General features: G+C 43.0%; 1 protein-coding gene and 2 pseudogenes across 1 annotated transcript; 2 read left to right on the top strand and 1 right to left on the bottom strand.

The window, feature by feature from the left end:
* The first annotated feature begins 8,355 nt into the window (after positions 1 to 8,355).
* Positions 8,356 to 10,756, top strand: LOC147458758 (uncharacterized; annotated as a pseudogene).
* A 2,698-nt stretch (positions 10,757 to 13,454) lies between these two features.
* Positions 13,455 to 16,274, bottom strand: LOC147458757 (uncharacterized; annotated as a pseudogene).
* A 735-nt stretch (positions 16,275 to 17,009) lies between these two features.
* LOC147458756 (uncharacterized) lies at positions 17,010 to 18,779 on the top strand. The gene is made up of 6 exons (XM_086510195.1): positions 17,010 to 17,820; positions 17,892 to 17,948; positions 18,174 to 18,225; positions 18,288 to 18,322; positions 18,389 to 18,420; positions 18,553 to 18,779. Exons 1-6 carry the CDS (start codon positions 17,053 to 17,055, stop codon positions 18,590 to 18,592), a joined length of 984 nt encoding a protein of 327 aa, XP_086366321.1. The 5' UTR covers positions 17,010 to 17,052; the 3' UTR covers positions 18,593 to 18,779.
* The last annotated feature ends 4,313 nt before the right edge of the window (positions 18,780 to 23,092 follow it).

The following is a 23,092-nucleotide window of genomic DNA, read 5'->3' as shown; positions in this document are numbered from 1 at the left end:
CAATAGATAGTGCTTCCATGTGTCTAGAGCATGTAAATCAACTAAAATCTCTTTCTCATAAATGTCCAAGACCCGTTCATCTGTATTGAGCCTTCGGCTCTCATATGCTATGGCATGTCCTTCTTGAAGCAAGACTGTTCCAAGGCAAGCATCACGTTGGACCTCAAATGGCTTTGAGAGATCCGGAAGCATAAGGACTAGTTGGGAGGTTAGCTTCTCTTTGAGCTTGTCAAAAGCATTTTGCTCTTTAGCAATCCATGACTACTTAACATTCTTCTTTGTTAACTCATGTAATGGTCTTGCTATTTGAGAGAATTTTGCTATGAAGCATCTATAATATGCACACATACCAGTAAAGCTTCTTAGCGTATGTAGATTCCATGGATTGGGCCATGCTTTTATCACCTCTAACTTTGACGGATCCATACGAATACCATCTTGAGAGATAATATGACCTAAGTATTGAATCTCTTGAAGGAAAAAATCGATTTTCTTTTGAATGATAAAAAGCTTGTTCTCTCTTAATGCTTGAGAATCACTTGGAGATGTTGCTTGTGTTCCTCCAAGGACTTGGAGTAGATGAAGATACCATCTCCAGTGAATTTGCGGTAGGGTCTAAAGATTTTCTCCATAAACGATTGAACGTGGTTGGTGCATTAGTCAAGCCAAAAGTCATGACTAGATATACATAAAAGGCCAAACGTTGTTCAAAACGCGATCTTTAGGATATCTTCATTCACTATCCTTATTTGATGGTAGCCACTTTTAAGCTCAATCCTAATGAGGTAGGTAGAGCCTTGTAGCTTATCAAACAGATCTTCTACCCGAGGTACGGGAATTTGTTTTCTTGATAGGGATATGGTTTAGTGCTCGATAGTCCATACACATGCCGTATGTACCATCTTTCTTTTGCACTAAAAGGACTGGAGAACAAAAGGGAGACGATCTAGGCCTCACCATCTCTTTGTCTACCAATTCCTGTACTTGCCTCATGATCTTCACTTGTTGAGCTTGGGAAACTCGATAAGGAGGTTTGTTAGGCGGTGAGCTTCCTGGTAGGAGCTCAATTCGATGGTCATCATCCCTCGTTTTGGAGGTAATTCCATAGGGATGTCATTGATAAACTCATCTTGGAATCCTTTTAGAAAATTAGACAAGTCTAACTCTTTTTGATTCCTACCATTTACTTCTGATGAAACATTAGGATCTTTTAGGGACTCTTTGACAAACATCATGTACGCAACAATTGAGCTTTTTATTGATTTATCAAAAGCAGGAGGATTTACAAGTGGTATAGTACGACGAGACTCACTAGCATCTATATACATGCTCTTTCCCCTGTAGGTGAAGTAGATTCTCATTTCATGGGACTTTATGTTGGTAGCCATGTGGTTGAACCATGGTGCTTCTAGGATAGCATCCTCATGTTGGAGAGGAGAGATGAAAAATTCCTCTTTGTCGACATAGATTTGGACATGAAGCCTCAACTTCCCAATCAAGGGAGGAATGAAGGCTTGTTGTCCCTTGAAAGTGGTATTGACAATTACAATATCTCCCATCTCGAAAGCTTGAATGCCCAGCTTGGTGGCCAACTTTGTTGATATGAAGTTGTGAGTAGAGCCAGTGTCAAACAAGATGAAGGCATCATGTTCCCTTACCTTTCCCCAAGCATAGGAGAGAGGTGATCCTTTGAAATGAGCATCCTCTTTTGGAGTTGCAATAGTGGAAGCTCTAGGAGTCTCATTGCAGGCATTTCTCTTGGGGCAAGAACGATAGCCATGTCATGGCTCTCCACACTTAAAACATTTGTGGTCCTTGCAAAAAGCCTCAAACTCTTCAAGAAAGAGTTTATTTTTACCTTTGTAAACTCTCTTCTCCTTGGACCAATTGTTGTTGTTGATGGAATTGCCTTGGAAGAATTTTGGGCATTAGTTTTCTTCTTTGCATCACTTTTGCCTTTCCGTTCCATGGGCTTAATCTTCCTTCTAGTCCCTTGTTGGAAATTGATGTACGAAGCAACCATAGTGTGGTGGATTACTTCGGTGATAGAACCAGGCCATTGGGAGTTGATGTACTCGACCATCTCTTCTGGTAATCTCGCATAGAATAGTCAATATTTTGAAAGACAATAGCCTTGAGATGTAAATCCCAAAACTTTTTCACATATTTGTGGATAGAATCATGGGAGAGAAGCTTCAAACTCCGCCATTCGGTAAGCACTTTTTCCTTTGTATCGCTTGCAAGGAATTGCTACATGATGGAAACTCGTAGAGTTTTTTAGGTCTTTGGGGCTTCGTCGTTGCCCACGAAGGATAGCCCACCATTGACGAGCTGATTTTTGGAAGTGCATAGCTGCATGGCATAGCTTGGAGGACTCCGTGAAGCCCTCGTCTCCAAAGGCCGCATTAAATTGCTGGATGAAGGCCAATACTTTGTCGGTAACACCAAAGGTGCCATCATAGGTGAGAAATGAGATACTCTTTCCTCCCTCTTTGAAATTCTTGAGCTTTTGGTACCTTCGCCCATGCAGTGTAAGATTTGTGATGTCCTTTCCTCTTGTATTTGCTAGGAGAACAACCATAGCTTTCGTCGGGAGAGGAAGAAGGTGAAGAAGAAGGAGAAGAGGGTGACCTCTTTCTTGCCCTTTTCTTCCTTTGTTTCCTCTCTTCCCTTTTGGAGTGACGTGGAGAAGAACTGTGGGTTGACCATTTCCTCTTGGGAGGAGTTGGCGATCATCTAGACGCCGTCTTTGTGGAGCCACATCTTCAAAAGAACTTAGGGATTCATTACTTTCTCGTTCTTTGGATTCCTCCTCTAGTATGGGAGAGAGTCTTATTTTGGGGGTCTCATCAAGAGGCCTCCTAAGCTCTCTCTCCTCTTGGAGAGGAAAGGAAATCCCATAAGCGCGAACTGTTGAGTAACTTCGGCTTGCAAAGCAGGGTTGCCCATAGCTTGCTGCAGCCTAGTAATAAGATAATTGACAAGCATGGGGGCATCATCATTAGCACCTTCATGTGAAAACTCTCTTGGTTATTGTCATCCATGCTAATTAAACTTATGTATAGGATTACTTTGTGCTTTGGTACCCTCAAAAACATTAGTCGCTACTCTTTACCTTTGAAAATAAGTCCTCAAGTAGCCACACCCGTGGTTTAGACATTGTTGATTGCAAAGACTAGTGGAGAGGTTCTAACATTGCTCAGTTGATTATGGTTCCTGTTGAGCTGTTTCGTAGCTCAATAATGGTAAAGCCAAAGGCAAGCCCCGAAGGAGAGGCTCCATTATTAAGAATATAGTTCCCAACGTTGTACCTCGAACTAAGTCCTTTTAAACCAAGATAATAGATCCCTGTCCCACTTACCCTATTGCAATAAGCAGCCCCAACCTTTCATACACACCTTACGGACCTCTCGTCTTAAGTAAGAAAAGGGAAACCATTAGCTCTGATACCAATGTAATAAAAATGGCCTATGAACTTTGAGAATAGCGAAATTAGGAGAATTAGAGAAAGAATTTTTGTGAGACTACTTTGAGAACATAGAAGGTGAACTTATTTAGCGGTAGCAACTTAACCATAATACTTAATTAACTTGGCATGAACAATAATTTTGCAAGAGAGAGAGTTTAGAGAACCTAACAAAAATTGAGGACTGGATTTATGTGGAGTTGGTCCCCACTCCAATAGGCTTTTGTATTATAGATTTTTCCATCAAGAGAGACTTGGTACAATGCAATATTTGTGTTCCTTGTGACCTAGGTGGCAAAATGAAGATGGAAAGCTTCATGCATCACAAGCATATCATAGAATTTGTAAAAATCATTAACTATCCCCAACCTCAGTCCCAAGGCCTAAAACACCTTCAAAGGTGGAGAGAGCTAGCGGAGTATGAGGGTAGGGAAGAAGAAGAAGAAACATTCATAGGAGAAAGAAATAGTTCCTCACTTATCATCACTCTTCTTGCTAGCATACATAATAGCATAGTACTGAAGATGGAGAAGATGGCAAGCTTAAGCATTGAAGCATGGCTCTTGGTTGGATTTGGATTCCATAGCCAAGAGTGTTGGTGTAGGCTCTCAACTTCTCTACTAGCTTGGAGAAGGAGATGGAGCCCTTGCACTTTGCACTTCACACAATGAGAGTGTGTGTGGGAGAGTATACCCCCCAAGCTAGCCCCCTTCTTTCTTCGGTCAACCCCCTCTTCTACACTATCTTGCACATGATTGGAGCTCCTCAAGCTTGGTCAATCACAAGCTTAGTGCATATCAAGCAACAAGGGTACCCTTGGGACAAGTGTCCCCCTTTCCCCTTTGAGAGAGAGGACTTGATAAATGCATATACAATTAATTAAATTTAGTAAATTATCATTGGACCCCTTGGGAGGCCAACCAATAGGCTTTAGGCACACCATGAGGGCAACATTGGACCCCTTGGGAGGCCAACCAATAGGATTTAGGCACACCATGAGGGCAACATGAAGAGGAGCTTGACAAGTGTCCTATTTGCTTTCTTTGTACCAAGCTTTCCTTGTGTGAGAGTGTATGTGTTCTCTCTCTAGCCCCTACAATGAGGGCTCGCCCCCCCTTGTGTAGGGATATGCATTGACTTTTGAATACCTTACCCCCTCAAACACCTTAGTCATGGAGCACCTTAGTAATTAAGCACCTCAAGCACCTTAGTCAACAAGCATGACAAGCACCTTAATCAACAAGCACGACAAGCACCTCAAGCTTGTGGTGGGTTTCCACTTCAAGCACAACCCTAGATTACCTACGGTCGAAGGCTTTTCACACTAACTATTGGAGGTCTTTAATGAAGCTAACCCTAAAGTCTTTAAGCTTCATTAGGTAGCCTTGTTCTTTGACATACCATCTCTCATTTGGACCCCTTTACCATTGGCCCCATGTTGAGATAGATCTGTAAGCACATGTCTATATTCTAACCCTTGTTCCCGTTTATTCTCCCACATTAAATGATCAATTTAATATGAGAAAATCATTTGGGATGGTTAGATACTAGATTTATGACACATGAAGTTTGCCAAGCACTCTTTATGCATTCGAGAAGAACCCAAAACAACTATCCTGACTTGCAAGCAACCACCTTAACAACTCTGCACATGAGTGCATGAGGGATCAATAAATGCTTCTTGCACTAACCACTTGCCTTTTGTGCCACAACATATGTTATTTACATTTTGGACAAGCTTTGCAAAATCGACAATGGAAGCGTCTACAAACCGACAGACAAACTTTACGTCAACAAGTCGTAAAGGTTTGTTTTTTGCATCAAAATCTCCATATGCATATGCTTGCTTAGTCAACACAACTAAACTACGGAGGAGGGTACCACTTCAACTCCTATAATTTTTGGGAAGACACAGTGCCGACTCTCCACCATACGTCTCTATGGCACTTTTGTATGGCGTGCACTAAAGTCTATACTTTGTGTCATTTTCTCATTGCATGATAACAAGTTTAGCTAGTCACATGGTTTTCTTGTAGCTAGACAAAAAATATTCTCTGCCTTGCACACTCAAACAAAACGTCTACTCGATTATCATGTCAATACTTGAATTCATTTTTCCATTTTTCTACAGACCATCTATTATACGTAAACATATTGTGTGTAGACTCCCAACAACACTTCAATACTAAACAACATCAACAAGGTGTGTGGACACAGACGTTGGCAATGCCTTTCACTTTGATTGGAGAGGGGGGGGGGGGGGGAGAGAGAGAGAGAGAGAGAGAGAGAGAGAGAGGGGAGGGGGGGAGCAAGAGACTCTAGATTAAAGAGAAGAAAAAAAAGCATACCTTATAAAATTTGAAGGGTGTTTTGCTATACACGGAGTGAAATTCCCTCGACATACATTCTCCCTTTCTGCCGAAAGGCAGTGTCAACAATTTCTATAGCAAGGCCACCAAGCAAGACTCATAGAAGTGACCCCTTTTCACAGAGAGAGAGAGAGAGAGAGAGAGAGAGAGAGAGAGAGAGAGAGAGAGAGAGAGAGAGGCAGGCGGTAGTAGTGATCCTAGTAGGCTGAGGCCCCTATCACACTGGGGCACCTACCCCTCTTTCTTCTTGCTCGTGGCCACTCAAACACAGTCACACTGAGTTGATAGCAAAAAAGCTGCGCACAGAGGAGAACCAGTCAACACTAGCCAGGTGGTTGAGCATCCACCTTCTGCGTTGATTGCCACATTTCAAATCCCGCCGAATTCGTTCTTGCCTCACATTTTTGTAGTTGGACACCCATGCGAAAAAGTTGGCTGGGGGGGTTTGCCCGCCCCTCTGACACGAGCTAGAGGCCATCTTCCACTTTTGGTTGGGCAAATGGTTGCCCGCCACCTCAATCTGGCCAACGATTGCCTGCCCCAATGTGCAGGGGCCTGAGGCTGAGTAGCATCCCCTCAGCATTATCTAACACACGGTCTTAATGATCCTCAGGCGGTGGGATCAACGATGGCGGACTTGTTGTGGGAATCTTGAGGAGAACGAATGACAGAGAAAATGGTCAAAGCATTGACTCACGAGGCCCCCCTATCGACGATTGGAACTCGAGACCTCTTGTTTGGCAACCCAACGCTCTAACCACACGTTCGTGTGGGGTTGCTTGTCCCCAAGACTAAACCACTTGCTAATAAAGTGAACTCTGACAAGGAAAAGAATAAACACGGACAAAAAAATAAACATGGACAAAAAAAGTAAACAAGGACAAATCGAATAGCGTCCGAGTTTTGTGAAAAATGTGCTTCACTTCAGCGTCGTAAATCCCATCGCTTATACTTTATTCAAGATCCCGTGTTGGATAGTGCTGAGGGTAGCATCCCCTCAGGACTATATAACACATAGCATTTAAAGAGGGGGGTAAGGGGATCAATGGCAGGGAACTGGAATGGGGCTTATCGAGGGGATCTGGACTGTGCATACATGTAAAAACTAAACCTAGACAGCGGGGGGGGGGGCTGGGCAGGCTAGCCAAATTCAAGCGGGATAAGGCTGAGGGAAGTGCCATGTCATCAGGGTGGAAATTTGAATTTGGGACGCTTTTCAGGGGGGTCGACAGGCGGGGAGGCCACGCATTATCTCTGAGAGGCAGGAGGGTAGAGGGAAGAAGCCACAACAGGTATGGAGAGCAGACAAATGCTGGACCTCAATGTACCTTGGGAGGCAAAACAAGTTATGCAATCCATTGACTTAAACGTAACCTGGAAGGCAGAGGGAGATCGAGGGATGCCGGGCGGGATGGAGGCACGATTGGATGCTTTCAAGGATGGGGAGAAACAAAAGCAATATCGTATATTTGATTTGAATGAGGAGTTGGAGGAAGGCAACTCGTCATCAACAAGCTCAAGTAGTGCTTCCATGGAATCAGGATCCCATTCTAGTGGTGGTGACGTAAGTTTACCGAATTCCCTTCAACCTTCCTTGCAGATTCAATCCATAGGAGGAAACCCATGACCCAATCTTTTGACCCAGAGTTGCATGCTTCTCACCATTTCTTTAGCTTTTCTCGGGAGAGCTATGACCTTATGCTATTAGATCTTCAAGGGATTTGTAAGCCAACATTGGGTATGCTGCACAATGTCGGCATGCATGATGTAAAACGGTGGAACAAGATGAAGGACAATCTTGTGATCCGAGGATCTCCTCGGCATGGATCAGTTAGGATCTTCTTGAAGGGTCTCCCTCCCAGAGCCATTGCACCAAAGGAGGAGTGGACAACCATTACAGAACAATATCATGTCGACCAGCAAGGGGCTCATTTGAGCATGTTGGAAACTATGAATCAGATGAAAACTGCATGGTGCACAGATATCAAAAGGCATGGCATACCTACTTCATTCATTAGAGATGCGGTCAGAAATTGTCAGGTATGTAAGAAGGATCCTATCCTCCAATATGAATCGCTTATGTTTCAGAAGGTTGGAGGGAAGGGCAATGCCGGTGAGAAAACTCCAAGTGAAAAAATTATTACAGATAAATTTCATGTGTGTGATGTGCTGGAGAGTATTATGATAAACCATAAAGTCAGGCTTGTTAAGATAAGATCAGCCAAGGTAGGCGAAGGAAAGGTAGAGGGCTACTATGTTTGTCATCGTGGTGGTTCAAGAAGGCATCATGGAGAAAACAAGCGTAGAGAGAGGAAAACGAAGAAGTGCGGTTGTCCTTTCAAGGCACAGGTTCAATTCAGTGAGGGAGTTCATGAGGTCACGATTTTGTTTCATGCTACGCATGAGGGCCATGTTCCTGGCTCTCGGGCTGACTTATATCATCTACCTGTTCACCCAAGTGTGCTTCAATGTTGCATGGAGGATTATTTTGATGTTGGAACATGTCGCCATGTTGCCAAAATGTCAGTTTCAAAAGAAAACTTCCACAAGCAACGAGCATCCTTGTTAGATCGCACAACTTTTCGATTCTTCATGATCTCAAAGGAGGTCCAACAATTGGCATATAGCCTACGGTATGAAGGTAGCAAGATAATTTTCTTTTCCTGTCACCCCTTTAGTTATTTAACCATTTTGTTTTCTCTAGGTCGTGCATCTGGGAATGATTGGTCTGCAATGTACATGGAGGCTCTAAAGTTACAAGCCGCAGGGAAGGTACTTTGGAGTGTCCTATCTTCATTTTTATGTTTTCCTTTTTCTTATGTCCTTATTTAGTTGCTTATTGCTTTTGAAAGGTCGCATATGTGCAACCATACAACCCAAATGCTTTGCAAGACGTCAACAAGCCGTTTGTCGTCATCATTCAAGATGATTGGATGCTTCAGATGTGTATTCGATTCTCACAACATAATGCATGGGCCGTGGACAGCACATTCAAGACAAACGTTTATGGGTTGCCATTGTATGCAGCTGTTTTGCCAAATCAAAATGGTACAGGGATTCCTTTGTGGTTGATGATGTGCACAAGTGACCCTGGGACATGCCAGGAGAGCGTTGCCCTTGAATTGACCATCCGGATGATATTCTCGAGAATGGGCAGCATACGACCGAATGCAATTGTGATAGACAAATGTCCCCAAGAATTGAATGCCATCTTGAGTGCCGTCAAAGATGATCCTGCTAGTTGGGCTGAACACAGTGAAGGACAACGAGTCCAAGTAGCACGTCATGTCCTGGTTTGATGGTTTCATGTCAAAAAGGTTTGGGTGGAGAACCTTTTGCCACAAGTGCAAAGACACATGCAAGACCATGTTTATTCTTCAATGTGTAACTTGATGCACTCCAGCTCCGAGAACGACTTTGAAGCTCGCTTTCAGCGCCTCTTGCTCGACTACTCCAATCATGAAAATATTCAGCGTTATGTCTCCAATGGATTGGTGCTCGAAGTCATGCGTATGGCGTGAACACTGGCCGAAGTTTGGACATCTTTTTCCCCATGGCAATGTGGACACAACGAATTTGGTGGAAAGACTATGGCAATATGTCCAGTATACTCTCTTGGATGCGAGGATAAATAGACCAGCCTTGGATCTACTACATGCACTTGTTGGAAATGCGAGGAGTGGAAGCTGGATGGGAGGAACTCTCTTGGAGTTCTTCAAGCAAAAGCAAGAGCTAGGTGAGCTATTGTCCCACTCCTTGGACTTTCTCTTCGATCTACCTCTTAGTAAAGTTCATAGCATGTTCATTGACAGCGGATTCTGGATGATTTGCCGTGTATGGTTCAAGCAAGAGTGCAACAAAGGCACTAGCTGCTGGGGAGAAGCTATGTCAACGATACAAGACTAATCCTGAAACTCTTCAGGTGGTGAACGAATCTACATTACTCTTCAAGATTCAAAGCATGACATCAGACTCTTGGTACCATGTGAGCATGCAATCCTCGTACCGTGATTGCCCAGACTGGTCCTCCCAATGCAAGCATCTATATGGGCTTCGGTTAATACTTCAAAGCTATTTTCCAATGCTTCATGCAATTTTACCTATTGTGGATAGCGTGCATGCAATGGCTGACCTTGCAACCAGCGATGGAATGCAACAATGTGCCCAAGTCTTTGAAACAGGGAGTGGATGTGATGACAAAGCACTGGATACTGATATGAATGGCATTGGACCATACTTGCAACAGGTTGACATGGAGATAGTCAATTGTATCGACAAATCTAGGGAGTTCTTGCGACAATTGGCTGATGTATTACCACAGTGGACATTGCAGCAAAAGGAGGTTGCTCTGAAGAAATTAAAGATCTCTATGGAGAACTTGGAGAATCTCCATGAGCCGGAGGAGATCAGCTTGCCAAGAAAGGGTAGCATCAAACAAATCCAGGCAAATGTCACACAAACACTGCTTGGGCATGACAGGCTATCGTGTATCATTGATGGCATAGGTGAGGCAGTTGAAGGTTGTCCAGAACCAGCAAAAAAAACCAGAAACACAGGTTCCTTGAAACGTAAGCACCAGCGAGGGCGAAATCGAGTGCGTTTTGAGAAATGGCGACGTGTTAATTGCCGGCATTGTTGTAGCAAAACCCTTCTTGTTGATAGCTCAAATATAGTATGTTGCCATACATGCCATGCTTTGCTCCCTCTATCTCAGAAGCACATGTCTACAAATTCAACTTCCCAGATCATGAACCACCTTGTACAGTTATGGGATGGTGAGAACCCGGCCAATGGTTCTATCATAGCATGTGACCACGAGGTATCGCATATTGATTGTGAATGACATCTCACTGTGAAGCTTGATGATGGACGGATATATGAGAAGATCTATGCCTCGCGGACACGAATTACTTTTATATGACTTGCGTGCGGTTTAGGGTCATCCTCATATGTCATGCCTCATTGGAACTTTGCAAGCTATGTATGTTTTGTGAACATGACTTGGACAATTGCAATATATTTGTTTTTGGAACAATTAGATTGATATGATGTGGTCCCCAAGAAGCTAGACTAGTTTGTAGATATCCTAAAGTTCATTTGGGTTGTCTTAATCTGGTTGTTTGTTCTTTATCACTCGTAAGTGGTCACAACAATGAAGTGTTGTCTCTTTGATATCACCAGCAAAATGAAACCATAATGCATCAACACAAGCCTTTTGCCAGGTGGTTGACAACAAGCTCATGGGCCGAGTTTTCTCTGGCTTTTCCCAGGTCTTGCATCTCTATATAGGGCTATAGGTTGAGCCCAAAAGGGTCATGCTTCAACTGATCTTGATGGCGATTTTGCTAGGTTTAGGATGCGTGCACATCAGCCACGTACATATGCTTTTACCAATTCTGGGATTCTGATTTTTGCTCTCGCTCTTGCTAGGTCTTGCATCTTCCAGATCAGCCTTAGAAGAAGGTCCTTATAGTTTCCATCCATACACAATGGGACCTTGCCATAATCTCGGACATGACCATAAACTGATTGCCAAAAGCTCACACACCCAGCATGACTTCACCATAAACACACACACATTCAGCATGACACTAAAAACAAACCTCGCCATAATGCCCTAAACGTAGGGTCGGCACAAACACCACCAATCGGACCTCGTCATAATCTCAGACATGACCATAAATTGATTGGCAAAAAGCTCACACACACCCAGCATGACACTAAAAACAAACCTCGCCATAATGCCATAAATGTAGGGTCGGCACAAACACCATTCGAACCTCGCCATACTCTGGGACATGACACACACAAAAACAAATCTCGCCATAATGCCATAAATGTAGAGTCAGCACAAACCATAACATCAAATTGATCGAGCTGGTTTAGGGTTACATGATCAGTTATAGGAGACTCGAAATGGACTGCAACGGCACAAACACCAATCGGACCTCGCCATAATGCCATAAACCTAGAGTCACCATAACATCAAATTGATCGAGCCATTTGTATTACATGATCACTAATATACACATAAACATTGCAATGCTTATCAGAGAGTACATATAATAACTAAACCCGGACGAAGCCTAAACCTACATACAGAAATAAACATGGCCGTTGAACATACATCCGATCACTAAACCCAGATGAAACCATAAACCTGCATACAAAAATAAACATGGCCCAACAACCACATCCGATCACTAAACCCGGACGAAGCCATAAACCTGCATACAGAAATAAACATGGCCCAACAACCATACACCATCGAAACTCGCCATAATGCCATAGACCTAGAGTCAGCACAAACCATAACAACAAATTGATCGAGCCATTTGTGTTACATGACAGTTATAGGAGACTCGAAATGGACTGCAACCTTATTAAACAAAAGACTAAACCTTGATTGTAGGAACTCGCCATAAGTCATATATACATGAGTACCAGATAAAAAGGATAAATTGTGGTTAGAATGCATCAATACAACAAAAGGTTGTTGGACCACTAATATACACATAAACATTGGCTTATCAAAGAGTACATATAATAACTAAACCCAGACCAAGCCATAAACCTGCATACAGAAATAAACATGGCCGTTGACCATACATCCGATCACTAAACCCGGACGAAGCCATAAACCTGCATACAGAAATAAAAATGGCCCAACAACCATACATCCGATCACTAAACCCTGCATACAGAAATAAACATGGTCGTTGATCACATCCGATCACTAAACCCGGACCTCGCCATAAACCTGCATACAGAAAGAAACTGAGCCCAGAACTGAGCACCTAAAACATACATGGCTCTCAGACATAGCCATAAACCAACCCAAAACCGAGCACCTATTATAGATCCAGATATAAACGTGAAACATTGCACCAAAAGCTCGTCACAAAGGACAATGCACCACAAACTGGGAACACATTACAAAACCTCGCCATAAACAAAAGAGTTGCCATAGACATACATAATCGGGGAGTCGCCTTAGACAGAATCGGACCTTGCCATAAATTTTACTCAACAGGAAATAAAAATCAAACATCACCATAAATAATAATTTAGCTGGACTAGATGCATGTCCAGAAATGGATGAGGAATCGGGGTTCGATCGAGCTCAAGCATAAAACTCTGATACAGCCCGCTTACACCATAAACACTGGCCACACCTAAACCCAGACGTGGAAATAAACCTGCAAACATAAACAAACATGGCCACTAGCCCCACATGGAACTAAACCCGGACGTGGCCAAAAACCTGCAAACATAAATAAACCCAATCGTAACAAACCTGCTCGTATACATAAACATGGCCACTTCCCACATACATCAAACATAGTCCTGAACCTGCACATAGACAAAATATGGATCTCGGATGTGGCTAGCCACCATAAACAAGCCCACATAAACATAGTCAGTAGCCAATGATTTGCTTTCTTTGAACGAATATTGCAGCATAAAACTCGCCATACATACTTTATCGACACAAACCCTGGACATTACATGTAGGCTGATACAAAACCATTGTGCATAGATTGACACAAAACCTCGCCTTAAACCCGATCATACATAAAGTGTCATGGGTTGTTTTACAAAACGGCCATAGACCTGGCTCCCTCTAGCGCAAAATGCAACACATATGGTGACCAGCCATAATCTCATTCCCCCCCCACTATATCTAAGCACCAACTATGGAGGCTTTGCCTCAATGCCAACACATCATCGTGTATGAACCATGTCTTCTTCACCTGCACAACATCAACAAACACAAGAGGATTGAAGGAAATTAGAAAGGAGATTAATATCCAGATGCATATGGTAGAAAGATAGCACTCGACACACACTCTAAGCATACCCAGCTTTTGCTCTTCTCCTGCAAGCAAGACTGAATTATGTAGCGAATGGCAACCATGACATAAAACCCACAGTCAATCGCATTTGGTTGAATTGGGCCCTGCAGCATCAAACCATTAACATGACTAACATGCCCTAAATTTTCCAAGCATGAGAGAGCACAAGGAGACATACTTTCAACACTTTTAACTCAAATTTGGTGGCAGGTTCAAGCAATGCATGTTGGACATCATGAGCTTTACTCCTTGGGCCATCGCCTCCATAGCACTGCATATTCATAACAAGCAAGATAAAAAACCATTGATAGCCATATCAACTTGTTTCATATACCGACCTCCCCAAGCTATGATGAACAAAGTCAACCCATGTACCTGTGCAAAACAGGTACAATATCCATCATGGTCGTCCACCCAAGTGGGTCATAGTAGAGAATGTGGTTCTTTCTCCTACGTAGCCCAACAATCTTTGCATGTGTGGCAAGATACATAACACAACATGTCCAATGCTCCCTGTTGCAAAGAGAGACAACATCAGCATGTCAATGAGAAGCCACAATGTAGCATACATAGCAGCCCTTTGTCCTCTCCTTACAAACCACCTGTAAATGATTGGAAAAAATGTAAGCACGCATTCACCAAAGTCCCTCTCCCCGAAGAAGTTATGTAAGACCCGCATGAAATCTTGCTTGCCCAAAGTCGCATCCACAACAGAATACCACATAGAGTCCACAAGCATCACTTGCATGAGGACATCTGAGCTAGTGTGTACTCCATCCACCTGTAAAAGTGAGTATGTTAAGCACATGTTTGCTCACCATAATGCCTACCACTCAATAACAAAAACATGGCGGTGATTACATTGCAAATAGATTCATCGTGCGCGTGGATGCTTTATTTGATAAGATGAAGCGTAGAGCCTGATCATCAATGTCCACTTGTAGGCCAAAGCGAAGAGAGTTGAGCGACATAGGCACATGTGAAGAGAATCTACATCCAACATGCCACAATCATGAACATAGTGAGTATCAAACAATTAGAAAACTGTGAACATAGGGATGGTTGACAAAAGCCACCTGTACAAGGCCCGATTACTACGTGTCGGAGTGGTAGGGCTGATTTCATGGCCTATTTTTTCAACTGTCAGCTGGTTATTACCGACATAAAATAGGAGAGCCGACAAAGATGCATCATCAGGAGAGCCTATTTCAATAGCTTTCTCTTGTGTCTTCCCTCTTTGAATCGGAAGCTTTTTCTTTGTTGGAGTTGCAAGCAATGTAGGCTAGAAATGAATGCACATTTATTAGAACACATCAGCATGCTGGATTTTTTTTCACCGCTCTCAACACCTAAACAAAATTACTTATGCACAAAAAAGCAAAAGTTACAAATCCTAGACACATACATCCTCATCGAGCTTAAGATTGCTTAATGTCTCTGCAAGTCTTGGGCCCTCTTCTCTCTTGTCTTCATAATTCTCATTGTCGTCCTCTCCTTCGGGAGCATACTCGAAAGGGTCCTCATTGTCAGTGTCCTCCAAGGCTGCCTCAAGCCAAGGAGGAATATCATGCATCCTCTTCTGTGAATGTCCATAGCATGGTAGTTAGAGAATTAGTAGAAATGAATGAACTAATCAAACATGGTGTGCAAACATACTATGAAAATTGATGACAAAAGAAAATCAAATTAGACAAATCGGAAACTTACATGTGTGTTGTAACCTTCATCAATGCGCTTTTGAATTTTTGCCAGCCGGAGAGCCTTGACTGCCATGTAGTCTCGCATCTTCCCAGCCACAAATTCCTCAATAAAAGCGGCCTCTGACATGTGCTTGTACTGATTTCCGAGGTCCTTCCATACTTGGTGAGCCCGTATGCGCGTGATGCGCTGATACCTTTTACAATTTCGCCTAAACTTCCTATCCTTGTCGCCAAATCTCTGTAAAGCTGCTTTATGCCAAGCTTTCACTTCCGGATTAGGCATGAGGTTTGCTCTTCTCTCAGCTTCTTTGTGGAGGGGGAGACCTCCAGGGCGCTTTTCAATCTCTACAGTGATTCCATGGAAATTCTTGAGGTGAGACATCATCCGTAGTCTTTTGAAGATGAAGGCCGATCGCTTTGGGCAATCAGCACTTGCGCGGCATTGGCGTGCTAGCCGTCCATCAGGGAGCTCAATCTCTAAATAGACTTTTGGTTCTTGGATGCTGGCTGCCTCTTCTTGCTTTGGAAGATCCTCAAATACCTCCTGTGCTTCTCCCTTTGCTACATCCTCTGTCTCAACTCCACATTCCCTTGAGCCCACCAACTTCTTTCGCGGACGGATGTTTAGGCTCAAGGGTGTGCCCATCTCATGCAAGGTGTGCTTCCGTGGACTTCTCCTTGGTTGAGAAGTAGCCCCTTCTACATGAGGAGATGTGGGAGGAGTGTGAAGCTCTCCTCATGACAGAAGGGTCCCTCTTCTTGCTCTTTAGCTATGTCCACCTTCTCGGACTTCTCCGTAGGCTGGACCTCCTCCCCATTCTTTGCCTTTGGGGAGACATCGGCCTTTCCTCTTGTGAAGCGAGAGCAACCACCCCTTTGCCATGTTCTCTTCCCCTTTCTAGCAGGTGAACGAGCCATCCCCTAGCCACAACCTCAAGCCAAATTAGCTCATGAAAAGCATGACAATAATTCCCTCTATTTCTCTCTCTCTCTCTCTCTCTCTCACACACACACACAGTCAGCCACGCAACGCACTCCCTTTCTTCACATGGCCAAGCTCATGCATAACCCCATGGTCGAGCCCTGAGATGCTTGCAGAAAGCATGCATGGAACCCTTCAGCGAGAAAAAAGATTGTGCTCACCTTCAATGCTCTGCCCACACAGAACGCATGCATCCCAACCTTCACAGCCAGCGAGAAAAGGAGATGCCCTCACCCCACTTACTGCTCCTCCGCTTGGCCCTCAAACGATGGTGAGCTAGAGCGATGACCGGATAGCGATGACGGGATTATCCACCAGTAGCGCAAAATCCTGTAAGGACCCTCCCCCCACCAAACCCCCGTATCCCCCCACTCGCAGGCTCACCATGCAACCAAACCAATCAACAGTCGCCACGCGTCCCATGGCCCATGTTTTGAATTTGGCCAGCTTGCCCAGTCCCCCCCCGCTGTCCAGGTTTAGTTTTTACAGGTATGCAAGGTCCAGATCCCCTCGATAAGCCCCATTGCAGTTCCCTGCCATTGATCCCCTTACCCCCCCTCTTTAAATGCTATGTGTTATATAGTCATGAGGGTAGCATCCTAACGAGCCACGTGGATGCAAAAAATCGATTTGAAATGAAGACATAATTTTGCACTTCGGCAAAACCTGTTGGCTGTCGATGGCCTTGCGTACTAGCCCCTCCCCTTTCACCCTGATCGCAGAATGTCATTCTGTTACTAGCTCTTTTCCGCTCTTTCGCTCTCGCTCTCGCTCGCAGCTTAGCGCCCCTAAGTGGAACCTCTTTCCTAGGCGGCAGCGTAGAGATCGAGCTTGCGCTGCAGCAGTGAGGGCGGCGGATGATGGTACTACCGAGAAGGATGTGCAAACAGCGAAGAAGCTGAAGCTCAAGGAAGAGCTGTTGATGGCAGTCGAGGAAGCCAAGGATGGGCTGGATGAGAGGTGCTTGGCTGCTGTGGCAGCTCTTGAACAGCTCCGACAAGTCCCTGACATTTCCGCAGTCCCTCATCTCGTCAGGGGTCGTCTTGTTGGGCTCAAGGCCAATTTCAAAGAGAACAGAGTGGACGGGAAAACACGGTATTTGGGCTTCCAAGGTGCTCCCACAACGCTTGGGGCCACTACTTTCAATGCCCTGAAGCCCTCAGATCTGAAAATAAATCTATATACAGGGCAGCAGCATGTGGGCATGGACAGCCCTGACTCCTATGTCCTCTTTGTTGATGTGGATGTCGTCAACCCCCTGGCTAATCACCCTCTCACTGCTCAGATTGCCAACAGAGCCAGATTTACCATCAGTGGCCCTCATTCAATGGATATTGAGTTCATTTCTGTTGACATAAAACCCAAGTTTCCAGTGAAAGACCTCGATGCATGGTTGCAGATATTTAAAGAGGCTAACCCTGCTATGGATGAACATGGCTTTGTCTCTGTGTCTCATCGAAAGCCAATCAAAGGTCGCACCGACATTTTATACATGGATGATGAGATTCGGATCCACAGGGGCCACAAAGGTGGTGTTTCTATCCTCAGGCTTCTCGAACACCCAGTGTAACCGAGGCAAGCCACAATACATTTAACTCCATGATGCTTTCTGCTTTCTTTGAGAACTGTAGTTACATACAGTACGTATTCTCTCTAAGAGGTCATCATGGGATAAATTTGGTCTTATGCAAGATAGTTGCACAACATAAAGAGCATCTTCGGATTGTGTTCTGTGTTCTTGTACTGACAGTTTTTGAAGGTGTGTCTGAGTTGTTTTGACTATATCTCAATTGTTGCAAGGTGTGGAGCATTGCCGCACGTGCTCGGGACCTCTTTTGTCCCTTGCATGAAGGTAAGCTAGGCATTTGGACTCTGTCTATGTCTTTGGAAAATCGTGCTTTCTTATTATCACAGGGCAGAGCATATGGCAATGGATGGGCCTTTTGGATGTGTCACTTGGAATGCCACTTTGTCCTGTCAAAAGCTCAGCTAAGCTTGATTTCTAGTATGAACAGACCTTCCCTGAATCTGCCTCCCCGTTGCTAAGGTAGACGCAACATTCCTATTCCTAGGCTCTAGCCATGTAATTAATATGCCACAAACGCCCATGGTGGTGCATTGCTAACTAAGGTAGATACATTCCTAGCCTTATTAATCAATAGGAATGGGTGTATGACAGAAACGTATATGGTGCTGCAGTGCTTATCCACAATGGATAAGGGTCCTCATTGCTCAACATTGTGGAAATACACTTTCATGCAGTTGGCCAGAGAGGATTCAAGTGGCCAAGCATAGTGACTTTGGCACCTAAGTATGTATATTGCATGGCTGGCTGAGAGGTAAATACCAAGGACCGAGTGTATGTGTCAATTTTGAAATTTGAATATGAAATTGATCGGACAACTAGTCACCCAACTCACATGCATGGAAATTTTGTGTTTTATATCAATGATGGAAAACTTTCATGAAGTCACGCATCATCTCTGAACTAATGCTTTAACACTCTCACCCTTCTTCGCACAAGGCTCACGAGGTGTGTATGCTCTGTCCTTTTTATTGTCCCCTGAACTTCACATTTATTGTGTCTTTTGCTGGTACAGTAGTAAGAGGTTGCTCTAGTCCTCTTCAATAGACCAAGGATGGGATTCTTGGGTCAACGGTTAAATCATTTGATTGTGTAAAACAAGTGCCCCATTGACAAGTTGAGACCGTTTGCATGGATGTGAACTCTTCACAAATATTGAACTTAAGTGTATCTGGATCTTGGAGGGGTGCACCTCCAAAAATGTCAGAGTGCGATGTGAGTATGAAATAAGGGATGTTTTATTTTGCATAATTTTTGGAACATTACAACAATACATTTACAAAAGGGATTTTTTATTGCAGTTTTTTATATTAAAAATCTCAATAAGTTTCTTGAGAAAAAGGGGTCATTTTGTCACCTCATACCATGTAAATATTGGCATGATTTGGGCGCATGATATAGATCAATTGCTATAGCTGAACCCTCTGAGGTTTGGACATTACAAGATAAGAGTAAGAGAAGAGGATATACCAAAACATCCTTTTAACTTTGGATACAAGCATTTTGATCAACATCTTGATCTACTCTTAAGGTTGAAGTGGAGCATGAACATCATGGCAAAGAGTCCTCAAACTTCTGTATGAGTATTAGCACTTTGCCAAAAAGAGCAAGTGCCTCTTCTTTGCCAAGAAAATTTCCTATATTGGGATTTATTGTCTTGGATATCTATTGACTTAGCAAAGATAAAGAATATAGTTGATTAGCCTCAACCAAAGAATGTTAGGAGATCTTTGGATTTCTTGGAATCATTGGATAGTGAATGATTTCTATCAAGAATTATACCAAGATTTCCACACCTTAACCAAGCTCCTAAAAAAAAAGAGTAGCAAGGTGACGGGGTGAAGAGCAAAGCCATAGCTTTGAGAAGCTTAAAAGTAGCCTTAAAAATTGCACCAGTTCTCAAATTGTAGTTTGAGGTGTCAGTAAATGCAATTGGAGTGGTACTTTGATAATGAGGGAGACCTTAAATAACGTTGATTTACTGATAGTAATCTAGATGGACCTTAAATAACCTTGATTTACTAACAGTAATTTAGATGAATGCCTAATCTACCAAGTTCGAAAGTGCATACCCATGTGTAGAGAGATCAAGTAGAACATCCTCTCTAAATCTTACGATGCTTCTTTAGCTTGTTATCGTGGCCATGCAAAGATAATACTTCTATTCAAAAAAACCTTTTTTAGGTAGAAATTGAAAAGGGATGTAGTTAGATATGTAACCCAATGCCTAATCTATCAAAAGATTTCGCATTTTCTATCATACTAATGGATGTGCTAAATAAGTAAACCAAGTCATAGAGGATATCCTCTAAGCTTAATATACCAAAGAGCGTTGACATGGTTGTTTTGGTAATAACCAATGTAAAAGAATATGAAAGTCATCCTACTGTCTACCTACTTTTGTTTTACAAAATGTTTGTAGAGACTAATTATATTGGACATCAACGGGTTGCTACTGTTTCGAGAGCCATATGATCTAAATGCACAATCTCCTAACTTACGCAACTTCCGGATAGGCAGTCGCGCAGGGTCATTGCACGGCAAGGCACCAAGGAATTTTTGCAATTTCTTCTTCTAAAGTTCTGGGTGGCAATATGGTATTCTGTGCAGCAACAAAACCTCAACCCCCTCATAGCCGTTGTTTGCAACGTAGCCAAAATTAAGCGTTGGCAATTTAATTTTTTATTGCCAAAGGCAATGTGTTGTCGTTGATGGCCACTACCACCCTACAAAACCAATGTATACCTTTATTACAAACCTTTTTCACAAATCCATGTCCCATTTGATGTTGACAACACTTTGTTGATAGATGACATGCCACATAATTGTTTGCTTAATCGACCGGGCATAATTCTCTTCCCACCCTCATTTCAAGGGCATGGGCATGACTTCTACCTAGAGGAATTTGATCCCGTATCTGCAAAAATTGTATTATAGCCCATTGATTATTTTTTATTTTTTACTTACAAATACTCTTCAAAATGCTAGCAATGTACATATATATGATTCTTTGTTCCTTTCAATGTGGTGCCAATAATGTGTATGAGAGAGAGAGAGAGAGAGAGAGAGAGAGAGAGAGAGAGAGGAAGAACGATTGTTGACGCCCTCACACAGAAGGGTGAGGAGAGATTTTTTTTTGCATATATTGTACAAAATGTAAAGATATGACTCATACTTTCTCACACACACACACACACACACACACACACACACACACACACACACACACACACACACACACACAGATTCATCTTACTGTTGAAATAAAGATACATCCAAATGGTCAGATTCATCTCACTGTTTAAATAAAAGATTTCAATTGAAAGAAACATTTACAACAATGAATTCATCAGTATAGATTTCAATTCAAAGAAAAGGTATAGCCCAATATAATTCATCCACCGAGTTACATTGGCATGATTTGAACTCGATGACCTAGCTCTCTACAAACAATCTGTTTTTCCCTTCGTCACATTACTTCGCATCCACCCAATAAGAATAGAACTTTGAGAGTTCGTTATCCGCGGTCTTCTCCACTATGTCATGCCATAGTTGAAGAAGGTTGCATTGCTGAGTGAAGACATGCTATAATAAAATCTAATATCTAACCAACCCAAATGATTTTCTCATATTGAACTGATCATTTAATGTGGGAGAATAAACGGGAACAAGGGTTATAATACAGACATGTGCTTATGGATTTATCTCAACACAGGGCCAAGGTTAAAGGGGTCCAAATGAGAGATGGTCCGTCAAAGAGCACGACTAGCTAATGGGAGCTTAAAGACCTTAGGGTTAGCTTCATTAAAGACCTCCAAAGGTTAGTGTTAAAATTCCGTCGACCTTAGGCAAGCTAGGGATGTGCTTGAGGTGGGAACCCGACCCAAGCTTGAGGTGCTTGTCATGCTTGCTGACTAAGGTGCTTGAGGTGCTTAATGACTAAGGTGCTAAGGTGCTCCATGACTAAGGTGCTTAACGGGTTCAAGGTGTTTCCAAAAGTCAACAAGATCCCTATGAGCATGAGAGAGAACACACACACACCCTCACACAAGGCAAGCTTGGTCTAAAAAAGCAACAAGGACACTTGTCAAGTTCCTCTCCATGTTGTCCTCATGGTGTGCCTAAAACCTATAGGTTGGCCTCTCAAGGGGATAATTTAGCTAATTTAAGTAATTGTTTATGCATTAATCAAGTCCTCTCTCTCAAAGGGGAAAGGGGGACACTTGTCTCAAGGCTAGCATGGTTGCTTGATTTAGCTAAAGCATGTGATTGGCTAAGCTTATAGGGGTCCAATCAAATTCTCTCATGAGCTAGAAGGGGGGGTCGACCAAGGAAGCAAGGGGCTAGCTTGGGGGGTATACTCTCCCACTCTCTCTCTCTCTCTCTCTCTCTCTCTCTCTCTCTCTCATATTGTGTGAAGTGCAAAGTGTAAGAGCTCCATCTCCTTCTCCAAGCTTGTTGAGAATTTGAGAGCCTACACCAACACTCTTGGCTATAGAATGCAAATCCAACCAAGAGCCATGCTCCAATGCTTAAGCTTGCCATCTTCTTTATCATCATAATTATGCTATTATGCTATGCTATGTAAGAAGAGTGATAATAAGCGAGGAACTATCTCTTTCTCATATGTTAATTCTTCTTCCTCTTCCCTACCCTCATTCCCCGCTAGCTCTCTCCACCTTCGAAGGTATTTGAGGCCTTGGGACTGAGATCGGGGATGGTTAATGTTTTTTTACAAGGTTATGTTATGCTTGTGATGCATGAAGATTTCCATCTTCATTGCATCATCTAGGTCACAAGGAACACAAAGATTGTATTGTATCAAGTCTCTCTTCATGGGAGAATCTATAATACAAAAGCCTATTGGAGGTGGGACCGGCTCCACATAAATCCGGTCCTCAATTGCTGTCATGTTCTCTAATTCTCTCTCTTGCAAAAGTATTGTTCATGCCAAGTTAATTAAGTATAAGGTTTATGTTGCTACTGCTAAATAAGTTCACCCTCTATGTTCTCAAAGTAGTCTCATGAAAATTCTCACTCTAATTCTCTTAATTCTGCTATTCTCAAAGTCCTAGGCCATTTCCATTACACATGATGAACTAAAACCTCTTTTACTGTCTTCCTACCAATCTCT

Source organism: Adiantum capillus-veneris, chromosome 4 (assembly GCF_014529385.1).
Source record: "Adiantum capillus-veneris isolate H3 chromosome 4, ASM1452938v2, whole genome shotgun sequence".
NCBI classification, from domain to species: Eukaryota; Viridiplantae; Streptophyta; class Polypodiopsida; order Polypodiales; family Pteridaceae; genus Adiantum; species Adiantum capillus-veneris.
This window is presented reverse-complemented; position numbering and strand designations above follow the sequence as displayed.

Coding starts and splice junctions, on each gene's coding strand:
- LOC147458756 (XM_086510195.1), top strand. CDS start 17,053: ATGGCCTTGCGTACTAGCCCCTCCCCTTTCACCCTGATCGCAGAATGT. Junction 18,226..18,287: donor CTTTTGTCCCTTGCATGAAG/GTAAGCTAGGCA, acceptor TTATTATCACAG/GGCAGAGCATATGGCAATGG. Junction 18,323..18,388: donor AATGGATGGGCCTTTTGGAT/GTGTCACTTGGA, acceptor TAGTATGAACAG/ACCTTCCCTGAATCTGCCTC.